We start from the raw sequence: 15,778 nt of genomic DNA, 5'->3' as shown, positions 1-15,778 counted from the left end.
CTTTGACAACCCCGAGTCTAATTGTGGAGACACAGCATGGACATAACCTAAGCTGACATACCCTTTCCATGGTAGCACAATGCAATGGTACAGAGTTACGGACCTTCAAGATTATAGAAACTACCTTCAGTTACTTGATTGATTCAATCACTACTCATATGGGAGTATATATACCGCGAAGTAGAAGGGATTAATTTTCTTGGAGACCTCATCGAAGAGGAATTAAGTCATACTGAATGTTCCTGAAGCTTTATCAACTACAAAGAATGTATACAGAGCTCAGACATTTCTCATCTCCCTCTTTTTATTTCTAGTTGTCCGCCCTGGCTGGCTAGTTTATTCTGTGGGCCTGCTCTATGAAAAGCAACCAGGCAAGCCTTGTATATTTCTGGAATCACAATATCTAGCGGAAAAGGTATGCAGAATGGTGGTTGCGTTACTACCTGAAGTAATGTATAGGTCTTTTCTATATGCCTCATTATTTCCAAGTGTTAAAACCTGTCAGATACAAACTCCATCTTCCTATCTCGACCCGTATGACGCTTTACGCCTCTCTTAGGCATTAAGTGGCTCACATTTCTCAGCCATCATTTGATGGATTAAGACTATTCTCCTTGTTTCTCCTCCTGCTTTCCCCATCCTCATTCTACGAGAACCATCATCGAGAAACTTGAATTATTCCCCCTTGTCCACCTTAACCGAGGGTTGGCATCACACTTATATTTTAATTAGCGCTAGTAAGGTTTTCCAATGATCTATTATTAGAATATCTTCGCTTAACGGACTTTACGCCGCTAGGTTCAGTCAGTTAAACTCGGCATTTAGGCCAATTTGAAATTTTATTGAACTTATATTTTAAGGTTTACGGGGCGGTCCGCATCCAGTTAAAGTTTTAGTGCAAGAACTATCTGCAATTAGTCATCTTACGCGTCTAGAGAGTTTTTATCGGTACAGAGATTTCATTGTTAGGTTTTATTAATATGTCAACCACTAACTTATAAATAACATTCATATGTAGTACTCCATAATATTGGATCCGTTAAATAAAGTTCATGGGTAACTGCTAGATAAGGACTTTTAAGGTGCTGCCTGGATGCCATGTCACTGCAAAAGGTAATGCTTATCATCCGGCTCAGTGGAACTTGAATATTAATTGATATTCATGCCAAAAACTTGACGTTGCTTTGTTTAATTTCTTCTTGAAGTGAAGTAACTTCAAGTAAGTGAAGTATAGTCAGCAGAAAGGAATCTAATTAAGCGAGACGATCAAGGTAGCTATCAAACTGAGGAGCCTCTTGGCTGTTCCCGATATGCATCAATATATTAATTGGTAATATATCTTCGTACACCAATATAACACGAGTCAGAACCTTGCCGAGGCTAGTTACTAGCATACAGCCGACATTTTGAAGTCATTTGTATACTACCTTGTGAATCAGTAATGGCAACAGCACCATTCATCTCCAGAATTAAAACGCTACGATATCAGAGAGAGATAGGGCTTATAAAACGCGGGGCGAGGCCGAAAGTTTCTTGTAATGTTTGGTATTGGCACCTGTGTGGTATGGGATGCTTTTACCCACGAGTATTTATTAGCGGAGATGCGGGGATAAAATCAAGGGAAATGGAGGCACAAAGATACCTATTACCCCCCTCTGTTCCTCCATGGCCCATATGCCTCGTAATGTTTTATTATACGTATATATACGTATACATATACCCCCCTTTGCTGGTTTCTTTTTTTTTTTTTTTTTTTTTGTCTGACGGTATGGGGCAAAGTACTCTAAGACGAGTTCATACTGCAGAGTCACCTGTGAATGATCTGGAATTCAGTTGTCGACGATGACTTGGTCTAGTAGTCGACAGAAATATTGGTAAAGCGACACTCGCGCCGTACAAACGAAGGACCATTGCGCAGAATCCCCGACTTCTGTCTGTCTCACAGCCAAAAAATTCGCCTTTTCTCTCCTGCCTGCGGTTTCGTCTTTTCAGAGCATTAGGTAATTATGCCGCCCTGCGTGCACGGACCAGTTTAGGGGAATAACAAAAGTCCGTATTAGTCAGCCATGATGTAAAAGTTCTGTGTGGGCGAACAAAAATATCAAGAGTCAGAAAAGTCGCAGGCGAAGACGAAGCGCAAGTCCAAATTTAACAAGGCCAGAACCGTACACGGAGCCACGAAGACGGATTCGCTGCATACATATCTACGGTCGTATTAAATACTTCACACAGAATGAGACCAATCCTTCTCCAGGGTCATGTTCGTGTCCCTTTTATCTCGTCCACCTCTCTTAGCGTCACCCCCCACGCAAATTCAAGATTCGCAGTGGCAGCTAACCCAGCGCCTCTAGGAACGATCCTTGACCCAGATCAAGTTCTCACGGGACGGCGATCTTCTTTTCTCGGTAGCCAAGGATAAGAACATTTGTGTCTGGTACTATGCGAACGGCGAGCGACTAGGCACCTACTCTGGCCATCAGGGTGCGCTATGGACCATTGACCCAAGCCCCAACACCGTACTGCTCGCCTCGGGAGCGGCAGATAACACAGTCAAGCTATGGAACATCAAGACCGGCGAGTGCGTTAAGACATGGGACTTCCCTACGGCCGTGAAGCGGGTCGAGTTCTCTGCCGATGGATCGAAGCTGTTGGCGGTTACAGAGAAGCGAATGGGCTACCTGGGCACCATCGTTGTTTTCGATATTGCATATGGAGACGGTGAGGGGAACAACCTCCACGAGCAGGCCGACGAACCCATCTTGAAAATCACTTGCGAGGAGAGCAAGGCCACCGTTGCTGGCTGGAGTTACCTGGCGAAATACATTATTGCTGGACACGAGGACGGAAGCATCAGTCAGTACGACGCAAAGGTAAAAATCACTCACTCGATTAGTCTTATAATTTTGAGACTTACAAGTATCTAACGGGGTGTACAGACCGGCGACCAGCTAGAAAACGTTCAGGCACACGAGCTCGACTGCAAGATCACTGATCTTCAGTTCTCCGCTGACAGGACATACTTCATCACCGCCTGCTCCGACAAATCGGCCAAGGTGCGTCTCACTTTTTATTTCCCTCTACAGTTACCGTATTTGTCGTCATTCTAACCTGCGTAGATCCTCTCATCAAGCACCCTCGAAATCCTCAAGACCTACACTGCCGATACCCCTCTCAACACAGCAGCCATAACGGCAAAGAAGGACTTCGTCGTGCTCGGTGGTGGCCAGGCTGCCATGGACGTGACTACCACCTCCGCCAGACAAGGAAAGTTTGAGGCCCGATTCTACCACAAGATATTCGAGGACGAGATCGGCCGTGTCAGGGGTCACTTCGGTCCCCTGAACACGATCGCCGTCCACCCTGCCGGCGTTGGCTATGCGTCTGGCGGAGAAGACGGATACGTACGTGTTCATCATTTTGACAAGTCCTATTTCGATTTTATGTATGAAGTTGAGAGGGAGCAGTTGAGGAAGTGATTTTTATTTTCTATCTGTGTTTTTTTTATCTTTTCCCCCTTCCCCCCCCCTTTCGCTCAAAGTTTTGTTATTTGGTTGGGTTGTTTAATGCCTCTTGATGATAATTATATTCTTTTTTTGCCCCTTCTTCTTTCTTCCCTCTCTATGTTTCTCCCTTTTTTCTTTGATCTCGTTCCAAAATCCTGCAGCTGCATTGCATGAGTTCATCTTTACCACGGTGTTGTGTTCATTATCCCTGTTTTATCTTGACAAAACAAAAAGCGAGAAGCAGAGAGAAGAAAGAAACGGAAGAAAAGAGGAGGAGTAGGCGGTTCTAGAAGGTATGAATGGATGGTCTCCTGGTCTCCTGGTATGCTGAATGCCGTGTCCTTTGCTCCTTTTTCTGCTGTTTTGTGTCTTGTTGGAAGCTGGTTCTGGTACTTACTTACGAGACTTGAGGGCCCTTGCAGGCTGGCGAGCTGGATAGAGAAATGCAAAGAGCAAATGATTCATGACCAGATATAAAAGGACTGCAAGTATCCATCCCTATCCTTAAATCTCAACTCTTCTTCTCTTCCCATCTTTTTTCTCCCGATCGTCATCGTCTCTTTCTCTGATACCACTGATACCCAACCCGCCGTCTCGAAACCGCCAGCCCCAACGTCCAAGTGACGTCACGACAAGGGACAGGCTGCTGCTGTTATATTTATTATTATTATTTCTTTTTACTTTTTTGTCTTTCTGCCTCCTCTGCAACTCCAGGCATCCAGCGGCATCTCGTATCTCGGACATGGAGGGCCAAATTACTCAACTCCCCCACGGCTGGCCCCGAGAACAGGGAAGATGGCTGGGAGACAGCGACCAGCCTTCGCCTCGCCATGGATGGCGACTATCCCACTTCTCCATCCACTGAGGAAACTCCCTGATTCTGCTCTGTGACTGCTAGCAGGCCTCCGCCAGCCACAACTCTCTGCCCATGGCGATCCGTGACGGCATCATGCTCTAGCGTTCTGCTCGGAGGCGCGCGATCTTCCAGGGAAGGCCGAAGGAGGCTGTGATGGGAAGCTTGCTGCCCGACAGCCCTCTGCTCGAGTCCTGCGCCCCGTACACTCCTTCCACTCTATTAACCCGTATATATATATATATCATCTTTATATCCAAATACTCCGTATGGCCTGGATGGAATGAACTCTTGCTCTCGAAATTGCCGGAAACGAACCCCACTGACTGGTCCTTCGGCTTTTCTTTTCTTTTCTTTTCTTTTCCTTTCGAGAAACGGGCTATATGTCCTCGCTGCTATGAGTCTGCTCCTAGAGTTTTCCTTCTTCCCTGTTAGCGCCTAAAGTCACAGTCGCTACGAACCCGCAGGCAGTCACTTGGCCCATGTCCATTCCCGTGCTCTGCCATGCAACTCTGGTCCAGGGGCGAAGGGGGAGGGAGGGACAGAGACACAGTCATTTTATTTTCTCGCGCCGGGCTGAGAGCAGCAGCAGCAGCAGCAGCAGCAGCAAAGAAGACGAAGGACAGAAGAAAAAGAAAAGAAAAGAAAAAAAAAAACAAGAAGAAGCAAAGAAAGGAAGATAAAAAAGCCCCCATTGTGGTTGAATAATAAATAGCAATCGCAGATTTCGCCGTTGCTGATCGGGACTGTCCTGTCGCTGCCAACTCTTATTTCTCGACTCTTGTGCGCTCGTCTTTCCGTTGCTTCTTCGTCTCCTGCGGACAGCTGGGAGTATAAAGGGACCGGCTGCCTGCTGTCCTGTCATCAGTCCGTTTGTCCCGTCCTCTCGAGCCTGTTTCTTTATATAAACCGCTGGCCTCTCCTGACATCTACCTACGCCGGCCTCTTCTCTCAAGTGGGAGAAGGGGAAAAAAAAAAAAATTAACAAGCAGCAGAAGAAATCTATCGAGCTTCACTGTCGACATGGCTTCTTCGTCTCTGTCGCTTCTCGTATTCTCTACCCGCGTCTCTCACAGGCTGCTCTGACTGTGACTTCTGCCCGCCTGACTTGATATATATCATCGCCACTCCCTCTGCATCCCACAAGCCCACCTGATTCTTGCTCCCCCTTCGCCAGCCGGCTGCTCCGAGCGCTCCTCTTGACTCATATCCCTTTTTACGGGCGTCTTCTCTCTCTCGCACCGCCTTCGCTGTCCTTTGCCGGCCGTCGACCTCGCCCTTTTTTTTACCTCGTTATTTCAGCCCTATTTCTACACAAAGAGCGAGGGATAAAGAAAAACCGCAGCCATGGTTCCGCTGGCCCGTGAAGCGCCCTTGGCAGTAAAGCCGCCCGCCGCCTCCGCCGCCGCCAAGAGCCTCCTCGCTTCCGCCCCGTCGCCTGGCTCTAACCTGACGCCGCCCCTGACGCCCGTCGAGGAGGACGACGGCGCTCGAATCATACCCGTGCTCGACGGCGCTCGCTCCACGGTCCCTCCATTGTGGGCAGCGCAGCTCGACGGGCCAAGCGAGTGCTCCCTGCCGCTCAAGTATCGCTACGGCCAGGACGGTAGTCGAATAGAGTACGGCAGAGGCGCCTGGAGCAACGTCTACAGCGCCATCAGCATCGACCACACTGCTTCTCTGACTACGTCGCCACCCCAGACCCCAACTCGCGGCTCTTTGGCCTCGTCTCCTATGTTGGGGCCACGGAACGGTCATACCAGCAGCAGGAGCAGCAGTAGCAGCGGGAGCACCCATACCACTGTGTACGCTGTTAAAGTGGCTTCCGGACGTTTGGCACATGGTGCAGTCGCCGCCGAAGCAGATATCCTTACTTTTCTCCATCGAATTCCAGGCAGTACAGCTCATGTCGTGCCATTTCACGGCTACATTGCTTCTGAACATGCCATCGTCATGACTGCCATTCCGCTCTCCTTTGCCTCATACATCAAAACCAGAGCAAAAGATGCGGCTGCTGTATTCAACACGAGAACCATGTTTAAGCCTGTCCTGGGGATGGCGACCTGGCTTTCTTTTGCCGACAAGTTAGTTGAGGGGCTTCGGTGGATGCATGAAGCAGGCGTGGTCCACGGCGATATCAAACCCCAGAACATCCTCCTTCGTCCGCGGGTTCCCGGCATCAGCATCAGCAGCAGCAGCAGCAGCGGAGGTCCTACTGCTACGGTATTAAACAGTTCGGGGACCATCGATGACACTGCAGCGAATTCATTCGATCTGCTCTTCATCGACTTTACTTCTTCTCTCTACTCTCATGGCAGCGGTGTGGCGCTGAACTCGACCGCTAGCTCTCGGCTAGCCACCAGTCTTCCGTTCACAGCCCCTGAACTCCTATCGATCAGCTCCATGACCTTACCACCAACTCCAGCACCTTCGTCTGATATATTCGCCTTGGCTCTCACCTTGGTCGCTGCTGCAATCGGCTATGGAGAGGTATACCCGGGACTTGAAAGACATAGAGCTCTCGCTCTCGCAAGAGATGGCCACCGCGTGATTGACTATGTCCGCGCAGGAGAGCAGGGAACTAGAATCCCACGCAAAGGGGTGGTGGAGAGAGTTATATCTCCTGCTGTTCTAAAGGATGCAGATAGCAGAGTGGCCACGGAGCACTGGTTGGGCATTATCAGGGGCGAGATTGCAGCTCTTGCATAAATAATGGATTGAATGTTTGTCTATAAATGTAGACTTTCCTACATCCCCACCGTCATTCTTCCTCTTGCTTTGACTGTATGTTATGTGATGTTTTATGATTGATTGTACTTCTACCCCCTACCAGCATCTGGAGCATGATAAGACTGGCGTTTGTTTTAACTAACCTGCATCCTTTTTTTCTTCTTCTTTCCATTTCTCTCTTTCTTCCCCCTCTTCCTTCATTTTAATTTTTTTATTTATTTACTTATTTTTTTACTTTGTATCGCTAGAACTAAGCTCTTTAATCTAGTCAGCTAGCTATAGCATTAGAGCAAGATCGATTTTGCTTCGTCAATATATAGTCCTTCTCAGTTTGAGCCTGCTGTTTGCGCTTCTCGCCTTCCCAGTAGCTCCGTTGCAACTTCTATATTAAATATCAAATGTTAGTAAATATGGATAGATAAAGGAGATAGAATGATTTTTTTTTTTTGTCTTCTCTCCCTCTATCTGCTGCTATACATACACTCGCTGTTCTAACCATCTATACATTCGTTTATTGTAACCCCGTTAACTCTATCAACTGTGCCTTGTCTATGATAGCCTTCGCTTGGTTTGTCCTTTGGTCTGTTATTACAATATTATACTCTATTATTAAAAGAAACAGATATAGAGACTGCCAGGTGTGCAAGTTATAAGTTATGGCCTACCTGCTGTCTAATGTCATCCCCTTTCTTCGAATAGCCTGGCCTCCCAGCCGCAGAACACCACAAAGAAACGGGGTTACTCATATGCATCCCAGTGCCACACCGGGCATGGCAGACTTGGAAGAGGAGCCATCATCCGAAGAAGATTATATTTACGATATTAACAGCCAACTAGCATCGGAAACCCAAGAGAACAAGGATACATCCACGGGACGGATTCCGGGTGTAGCAACGCTCCTCAATGACGTGACTATCGGACCTCCATCTAGTCAAACAGTCAACCGAGCTAGACCGAGCTTCTATATCACTAGGCCAAACGGCGCGAAGGTTCCTCTGATACCCTTGGACGAGCTACCCGAGGGCCTTAAGCTCGGAGACCAAGGCTGGTACCAAAGCTGCTGGATACGGTACATGCATCCCGTATCTGGCGGCAGATACCCAAGTTCAGGAACTTTTGTAGCAACCATCAAAGGTGGCACACAGCTCAGTCGCAAGTGGTATACTGTTAGAACACCAAGTGGCAGAGTGGATATCTTGAAAAAGCCGAAAGTCATCCCACCGCTGCTTGACTGTTGTGTGTGTGAAAATACCAGGAGCAGTGAAAACGATGTCGATGTTCAAGCTCAAGAGAACAGGCCAAATTCGACCCAATCACCCTTGCTGCCACAGAGAGCGGGAGAGCAAATAGGACAACGATACGGGACATTCGCTCCACCTAACTCCTTGAACGTGAACCTACTTGACTCTTCAAGCTCAAGTTCAGAAGAAGAAACGGATGGGGCCGGTCTCCCAAGGGATCAGCATTGGCAAACTCGTGAAAGATCCGAAACGCCGCCGGGTGAAAGGCAGTTAAGTATGGGTGTTCTGTGGGAAGTCGAGAGCATAGACGACGACGACGACGACGACCCTCCCAACGATGAACCCGAAATGCTGGGTGATAGAAGTGATAGCCAGTCTTGCGACAATAAGCCCGACAGGCCGGACGATACAGATGATAGCCAGCAAGGCGGCCCCTCAAATCCCATAAGATTCGTGAATTATACTCTGGCCCGGTTGAATAAAAATGAGAGTCTGCGGATGACTCGCATCCACGACCCCGACGAGGCGTCAAACTAAGTCGGTGTCAGGGCGTCCAGCGGCCATTAGACTACTGGCATTTTTTTTTTCTCTTTTTTCTTGATTATTATATTGGGCATGAAGCCAGTTGATCCCGTTCGTTTCCCACTATGTTGACTATGTCAGCTGCAATTTGTTGGGTGTCCTGCACTTACCCATGGCAGCTCTCTATATTTCGGATTCTGTCTTTGAAACTTGTGTACCTGGCGCTGATTCCTTGTCTCAATCCGCCTTTTCTCTTTCGAGGTTGCAGCTATTCGTTCCATAGTATATACACTCATTTGAGGAATAGACAGTCCATTCATTCATAAAATGGAATCATAATTCCCTCGCCGCAAAATCTTGCATTAGCTCTATTTCCTTGGTATCACAGTAAAATTTTTGCAAACGAAGGAACTGAATCACCGCCGGGCTTCAAATGCTTCGTTCATATCTGAGATAAACGCCCCACCAAGCGACTTAGACAGTGTGTCTGGCAAATTCTTCTCGTGGCGCCACCTCTCCCACTCCACAGCAATATCCCAAAACAGCTTGCTAGGAATACGTTGCAAGGTAGCTTCAGCCAAGCAGTCCATATCATATCCTACAAACACACCTCTTCTATTATTAGTCTTCACATGTTTCCATGAAGCTGCCTCTTTGGCATCCACCGTGATCTTGGGCGTAGCATATTCCGCCAACGAAGGTATAGCGGACGGGAAATCAGTCATTGGCCTAGATGCAAACAGTAGCCGTAGAACCTGCTCAATCGATTTCTTGGGGTAGGGTATAAACATCCTGAGCAATGCACGGAACGTAGTCAGGACGGAAATATACTTGAATGACTCGTTCGAGGCCTTGTATTGCCGCTGAGCTTCAAAGATAAAAGAGTCTGGATTTGGCTGGATGTCAACGATCGAGCATGGTGTTTTAGGGGAAAATTCATCCTTCTCAACATGCAGCGGTTCATATGCCCGTTTGTCCCAGAGCAAGAGAGGCTCAACAGATGGGCTGGACTGTGAGCCAGAGACGCAGCGCCGCTCGTTCACGAACAACGGATAATGATGGCGGATAAATTGTTTCCCTAGTGACGAGAGGATAAGGTCTCGCTCTTCTTTTAGTAGGGCAAGGTTCTTGATGATTTTGCCGGCCTCGCGAGAATTAGGTACTGGCAAGGTGCCATTCATCACTTTTCGAAGATCGGCTTCTATATTGTCAATATCGCACTGTCTGTCGTCTGCTTCATGTGCCGATCGAATCTGAGAACTTTCGTATAGATATCTCTTCTGCAGGGCGGCAAAATTTTTCCTAAGATCCTTTAACTTTGCAGGTATTGGATTGCTTGTGTCAATTTTTTGTTCTTCCTTCTTCAGATCCTTATGCACCCTGATGTATTCACGATGCCAGTCATGAATAGGGCGTGGCACATAAGAATGTTCGATCCCGTTTACGGCAACAGGCTTTGGAGAGAGTTCAAGAGGTACTGGCTCTCGGCCTGGAGGCACTTTTACAACCACACCCTCATTCCTCTTTGCAGCTCTTTCAGCACTGTTTTGAACGACAGGCAGACCTCGTCGAGTCAAATGTGTAGTCTCGCTAGTGTCTCCTGCTACTTCATTGGCTTCCAAAGCAATGCATTCCAGTAAAGCCTGCGTTCTCCGGCGTCTGCTTATACTCTTGGGTAAGATCGCATCTAAATTCGAGGATGGAAACATCGCAATAATTCGTACCAAACCATAGCGGTGGAAATAGCTTTGATCGAGCATAGATTCAAAGTACTTTCGCGAGTCTGTCGCTCGTAGTTTCGTAGCTGAGCGAAGTAGTGTCATGTTGGCCAAAACTAGTAATGTGTCATTCACTTCTGTGGATCCTTCTGTACGCTCTGTCTGCTCAGGCAGGTATCCTTTTTTAAATAAATCGGAGAACGTCCTATCCAATGCTGGATCTAATGGTACGTGTACGTATCGCGATCCCGGGGACTGAAGTAAAGGTTTTAGGTGCGCTTCATACGTTCTGAAATTCGGCTCGAGTAATATATGTCGTCGAGGGCGAACATATTCATGAAAATGGGAAGACCATATACCAAGTCCTGGATATGCATCAATGATATCGACTGGCTTATTGTTCGGAAGCGTTGGGGCTAGTCTTTCAAGGACATCGTCTACATAAGATTAGGTACTGGATGTGATGTAATTAGTTATTAAGAATTGTAGATCTTACTGCAGAGTTTAGAACTGGTTATGTGGATTCTGGAATCTTTAATATCTCTGATAGAAGGAGAAGCCGACGAGCTAGCACTTCGGGCGTAGCTGCGCAGGAGGACCCATCTAGGAGGTATCGATGAGAATGATACCCCTTTCGTCCAAAGCATGGCTGGGGTTGATCGTATAGCGGGAAGTGGACGGAAGAGTATTGCTGTTGAGATCCATTGGAACATAAGTGCCAGATGCACCAATCCTACACCATCATCAAACTAGTATTCACAGTTTTCGGTCTGTAGAAGAGCCCTTTGTTGCTGACGGTCAACGTCAAAAGCGCAAAAACAAGAGGCATCGAAATAGAGTGATTAGTAATAGCGTTACTGGAATAACGTTATTCCCCACCCCGGGCCACCTGCAACCACCTGACGGGAGGCCCACTGCTGTTATGGAAGGTTGATGTTTATTGGCTAAGGTATCAAGCTTAAACCTAACTTTAACCAATAACGCGCCGCTTCCATATATCAAATAAAAACGGTGTCGAGTCTCAAGACGAAGTCGAACAAACGATTTAACAATGAATTTGCGACCAAGAAGCGCCAAGTATAGGCATAGGATTTATTTTTAGCGGTTGCGACTAAGATCTGCACGCCTAGAAACGAAGAGAAAAATCAAAGGAAAGTAACTATTTTTGTTTGTGTTGGGGAGCTATCTACATTGTGGAGTCCTGCCTTCACGAGGAAAGACGGTGTTACTCCGTACGTTAAATAACTAGATAAAACGTCGCTATTTACAGTGATTTCATAAATTCTTGTCAAGTTGGAGGGGATGCGTTTAGCAAGTGTTCAACATGGAGGTAAGAGCAGACTTCTCAGCGCTGGTGACGGACAAATCATAAACGGACTTGACCTTGATCCACATGCGAGAGTAAGTGCACCAGTAGGACTCTACAACAGGTGTCAGTAGTTGGACGCGAAACAATTATCCGGTGATTGAAAAAAAAAAAAAAAAAAAAAAAAAAAAAAAAAAAAAAAAAAAAAAAAAAAAAAACCTTACGAAGGGGAGGCTTCCATGACTCTGGGCCTTGGTCACCCTTGGCCTGGTTGACCTGTTGATTGACATGTTAACACGATACTTTTCACAAACTGGGCAGTAGTTATGAAAGCCACTTACGTTGTCAGTGACAGCAATGAGCTGAGGATTGCTGAGGTCGTTGGCAAAGGATTGTCGCTGGGAGGTGGTCCAGGAAGCAGCACCAGACTTCCAAGCGTTGCTTAATGGGACAACGTGGTCGATGTCAACATCGCTGGCAGCAGTCCAGGTAGCACCATCGTAGGGGCTGAACCAAGAGCCAGAGGTAGCGGCACAGCTGCCGTCAACCTGGACGTTGGTACCGTCACGGCGAAGGACGGTTTCACGGGTGTTGCAAGTGCCGGAGATGGTGATCCAGTGGGGGAACTTATCACGGCTGTAACCGTCCTGGGGGCCCTGGGGGCGGACAGTAAGGCCGGAAAGGAGAGATTGAGCAGTAGAGGCAGATGGGATGTTTGGTGGAGTTGGGACGGGAGCTGGAGTGGCCAGGACGGTCACTGCAGAGAGGACGGCAAGAAAAGTGTACTTCATCTTGGCTGTTGCACTATGTAGATGGTATCTCGAGGAAGATGATGAGGGTGTTGGTTGTGATGGAGGACATATTCCTCGCAAAGGGAGGAAGATCGGCTTCTTATATACATACACTCTGGGTATATAGATAAACATGCACTTGGCATTATTATGTGATATGATGCATGTTTAACAGAAGTACACGTCCACAGCATGAGCAATCCCGCCGAAGAGCCCACCATGAGCAGCCTTCATTTAACCATAGTGGAGTATAGAACACGTTCATCTCGTATAACAAGAAGAATTGTCAGCGTTGCTCAGGCCAAACCATCAGCAGGAACAGGCTGGCGAAAACAGGCGTCCTTGAACAACTGGGGGGGGAAAAAGAAAGGAAGACTCTGGATGCTAGAGATCAGCGAATCTTGCCGCTGCATGGACATCACAGGCTATTTTTCAGTGAGTCCATTGGGCTGATAGTCGGACCATCTTTGTCCAGATATTGATTGTCCTAAGCTCTGACAGAGTCTGCAGCTTCTTGCTTCTTCTTCTTGCATTCCTTACTCCGTATTGCAGGAGATCGATGCAGGTTTCCTCAACCTGTTGACCACTTGACCCCGGGACGATGGGACCAGCTTCATCTGCTCTGCCCCAGAGCCGGCGAATTAGCTAAGTAAACTTGCGAAGAACAGCTTCGTGAGCTTACCGCGGCCGTCCTCCATCCACCCAACGCTGCACATGCTGCCCTGTTCTTCTCCGCTGATCGCCAGGCCGTGGAGTGGGTTTTCTTTTTTTTCTTTTTCTTTTTTTTTTTTTTTTTTTGGCGCTGCTGTTGTGGCCAATAAGCCGATGCACAGCTGAGCGGACACGATGCGACGTTGCTTGGGGTGAACCTGGGCGAGGGAGGACTTGCTGCATGAAGCTTCGCTGGATCCCTGGCGAAGGCGGGACAACTCTAGCGGCGGGCTCCGAGTTATGCTGCTGTTGACACAGTGTGCAGATGGAGGGGAAGCTTGGGGGATGCAAGGCATACCGTTAGGCTGCTTGTTCGTCCCTTGCCTGAGGCACAACTGTAAAGATTACAGAGCAAACTCTTAGAATCAATATTCCCTGCAACGGAGCTCACGTCGTGAAGCTGTGTTCCCCCAGACCTGTAGCACTCTGTTGATACCACAGAGAAGCCCTCTGCGGCATTCGATATATGTTATATATAACCCATAATTTATAGCATGCTCATTAATCCATATTCTAGCTAACCAAGTCATAAAAAGCGGCACTTCTGAAAAAAGAGTTGCCAAATAATTAACATTAAAAACAGGCTTCGGCAATACGGGGCCGTCGAAGGCCGTCAAACATCAAAGTCCGTTCATCGTTCTCTCCGCTTTGAGGACATCCCCCTCGGTGATAAAGTCAAGGAGAACCACGTTGGGCTTGCGATGGTAAATCGAGTTGCATAAATCGACCTGGGCCCCAATGCTGCCTTGGCCTACAGCAGCGTTCGTCCTGCCGGCCTTGAATCGGTCGGGGAGGAAGATACCGAAAACGTTAACATTTAGGGTATGGTTAACAAGGTACATCTGCCCGTCAGGCTTGCCGCCGGCTGGACGATCAAGCTTACACTGAGGGAAGTTTTCATCGGTCGTGCTGAATGGAGTCTCAAAGTAGTATGAAAACTCGTCGAGTAGATATGGAAATCTATTGGTGTCTGCCTTGGAATCTGTTCAGGGAGAGTAAGTATATAGGAGGAACTAAAGTTTAGGAGAAGCGAGGTTTGCTCTCCTATCCATAACGTGCAACACTTACCGACGAAGACTATTAGTCGTTTACCAGTCGTGATCAACTCGCGTAACGTTGGCCAATCGCCGAGGGCAAGCTTGGACTTTGGTGCAAAGGTATAGTCTTTGATTCCGTTCACAGCGTTGAAAGCATCATCGAATTCTTTAATATCAAGTCCGTCGCCGTTTGTGATCAAAAGGGTAACCACCTCATTTGGATGGCTATCCAGCCATGTTTTGACTGTTTGAAGGTATGAACTTACACTCCCGGCGTCCTCTAGGATACATGATGTATGGCACATGCTAAAGACGCCATCATCGTTCTTGTGTGTTTGTCCCTGAAGAAATCGGATGCCAAAATCCAGCTGTTCGGTCACAGAGATATCTTGGTTGTGCTGGAGCAGCGGTCCAACAAACGGAGAATTGTGGGCACCCACGAATGACAGCTCCGAGTATCGACGATCACAGTACTCCGGATGGCCATTGCATATTAGATCCTGAGCTGTTGGAAGCGCGGAAACCTGAATGGTGGCCAAAAGCAATGCTCCCAGCCAAAGGAAGTGTCTTAACGTGGACATTGACATCTTTTGATATGCGCCGTTATGCGGAGAGGAATGAACCCCAAACGAGCGAGAAAGCCCGATATGAGCAGTGTTTATATACGCACACACTCTGAAGTATAGAATGCTTGTGACTCTATCAAGCGGTTTTATAACCTTGTCCTTTTACCCACGGGCATATCACAAAGGCAAGACCGGCCGGCACTCCCACCTGACCCAAGATCCACAGGTCATTCGCTTCGTCTCTGTTTTTCCATTTAGCAGTGAACAGGGCTCGTCCCGAGGAGTACGCCGTGAACGCTGCCATCTCGAGCTGGGCGAAGAAAGAACCGTGGGCGATGAAAAACAAACTGGCAGGGTCAACCAGCTGCAGTGTAGAAATCCTTCTGCCTCTGCAACGAATAAGAAGCTTCATCCGGGAGACTTCGAGGGAGCGATGGCAGGGATATCAACTCTGCCATACCCTTGTTTGCCTGCCCTTCCATCGAGGTCACTCCGTCATTCGTCGGCCCCCAAAAAAATAAGGAGCCAGGCTCAAAAAGTAGGACACCTCTTCCCCTGACCTGGAACCTCTGTGCCATCCACAGATTAATTAAGCCCATGCTGCGGACACTCCGTAGATCAGCGCCGTGGAGGTGGCAAGCCCTGTGCAACAGCAAGAGTGATCAGTCATTTAGTTAACTAGGTGAACCAGGCGTGTTACATCCTCCGTCGGCTTTCTTCTTCTCCTTTTTATCCCTGTGATGCCAGGATAGAGTAATAATATATCAGTAGAACACAGTTCCAATAGTGAATACTGACTG

At 47.8% G+C, this 15,778-nt stretch overlaps 7 protein-coding genes across 7 annotated transcripts; 3 read left to right on the top strand and 4 right to left on the bottom strand.

Annotated features, from left to right (window-relative positions):
- Nucleotides 1–2,233: 2,233 nt before the first annotated feature.
- ARB_04624 (uncharacterized protein) lies at nucleotides 2,234–3,476 on the top strand (the record flags this gene model as incomplete). The annotated part of the gene is made up of 4 exons (XM_003017695.1): nucleotides 2,234–2,260; nucleotides 2,352–2,870; nucleotides 2,937–3,053; nucleotides 3,117–3,476. 4 exons carry the CDS (start codon nucleotides 2,234–2,236, stop codon nucleotides 3,474–3,476), a joined length of 1,023 nt encoding a protein of 340 aa, XP_003017741.1.
- Nucleotides 3,477–4,578: 1,102 nt separating this feature from the next.
- Nucleotides 4,579–5,051, bottom strand: ARB_04623 (uncharacterized protein; the record flags this gene model as incomplete). The annotated part of the gene is made up of 2 exons (XM_003017694.1): nucleotides 4,579–4,794; nucleotides 4,818–5,051. The coding sequence occupies 2 exons, from the start codon at nucleotides 5,049–5,051 to the stop codon at nucleotides 4,579–4,581; spliced, it is 450 nt and encodes a 149-aa protein (XP_003017740.1).
- A 652-nt stretch (nucleotides 5,052–5,703) lies between these two features.
- ARB_04622 (protein kinase domain-containing protein) lies at nucleotides 5,704–7,065 on the top strand (the record flags this gene model as incomplete). The annotated part of the gene is made up of 1 exon (XM_003017693.1): nucleotides 5,704–7,065. One exon carries the CDS (start codon nucleotides 5,704–5,706, stop codon nucleotides 7,063–7,065), a length of 1,362 nt encoding a protein of 453 aa, XP_003017739.1.
- Nucleotides 7,066–7,742: 677 nt separating this feature from the next.
- On the top strand, nucleotides 7,743–8,864 carry ARB_04621 (uncharacterized protein; the record flags this gene model as incomplete). Its single annotated transcript, XM_003017692.1, has 1 exon — nucleotides 7,743–8,864. One exon carries the CDS (start codon nucleotides 7,743–7,745, stop codon nucleotides 8,862–8,864), a length of 1,122 nt encoding a protein of 373 aa, XP_003017738.1.
- Nucleotides 8,865–9,265: 401 nt separating this feature from the next.
- On the bottom strand, nucleotides 9,266–10,558 carry ARB_04620 (uncharacterized protein; the record flags this gene model as incomplete). Its single annotated transcript, XM_003017691.1, has 1 exon — nucleotides 9,266–10,558. The coding sequence occupies one exon, from the start codon at nucleotides 10,556–10,558 to the stop codon at nucleotides 9,266–9,268; it is 1,293 nt and encodes a 430-aa protein (XP_003017737.1).
- Nucleotides 10,559–11,875: 1,317 nt separating this feature from the next.
- Nucleotides 11,876–12,799, bottom strand: ARB_04619 (uncharacterized protein; the record flags this gene model as incomplete). Its single annotated transcript, XM_003017690.1, has 3 exons — nucleotides 11,876–11,988; nucleotides 12,098–12,149; nucleotides 12,215–12,799. 3 exons carry the CDS (start codon nucleotides 12,797–12,799, stop codon nucleotides 11,876–11,878), a joined length of 750 nt encoding a protein of 249 aa, XP_003017736.1.
- Nucleotides 12,800–13,995: 1,196 nt separating this feature from the next.
- On the bottom strand, nucleotides 13,996–14,999 carry ARB_04618 (uncharacterized protein; the record flags this gene model as incomplete). The annotated part of the gene is made up of 2 exons (XM_003017689.1): nucleotides 13,996–14,357; nucleotides 14,444–14,999. 2 exons carry the CDS (start codon nucleotides 14,997–14,999, stop codon nucleotides 13,996–13,998), a joined length of 918 nt encoding a protein of 305 aa, XP_003017735.1.
- Nucleotides 15,000–15,778: the final 779 nt, after the last annotated feature.

Source organism: Trichophyton benhamiae, assembly GCF_000151125.1.
Source record: "Trichophyton benhamiae CBS 112371 chromosome Unknown contig01293.0, whole genome shotgun sequence".
NCBI classification, from domain to species: domain Eukaryota; kingdom Fungi; phylum Ascomycota; class Eurotiomycetes; order Onygenales; family Arthrodermataceae; genus Trichophyton; species Trichophyton benhamiae.
The sequence above is the reverse complement of the archived record's forward strand: the minus strand, read 5'-3'. Positions and strand labels throughout refer to the sequence as shown.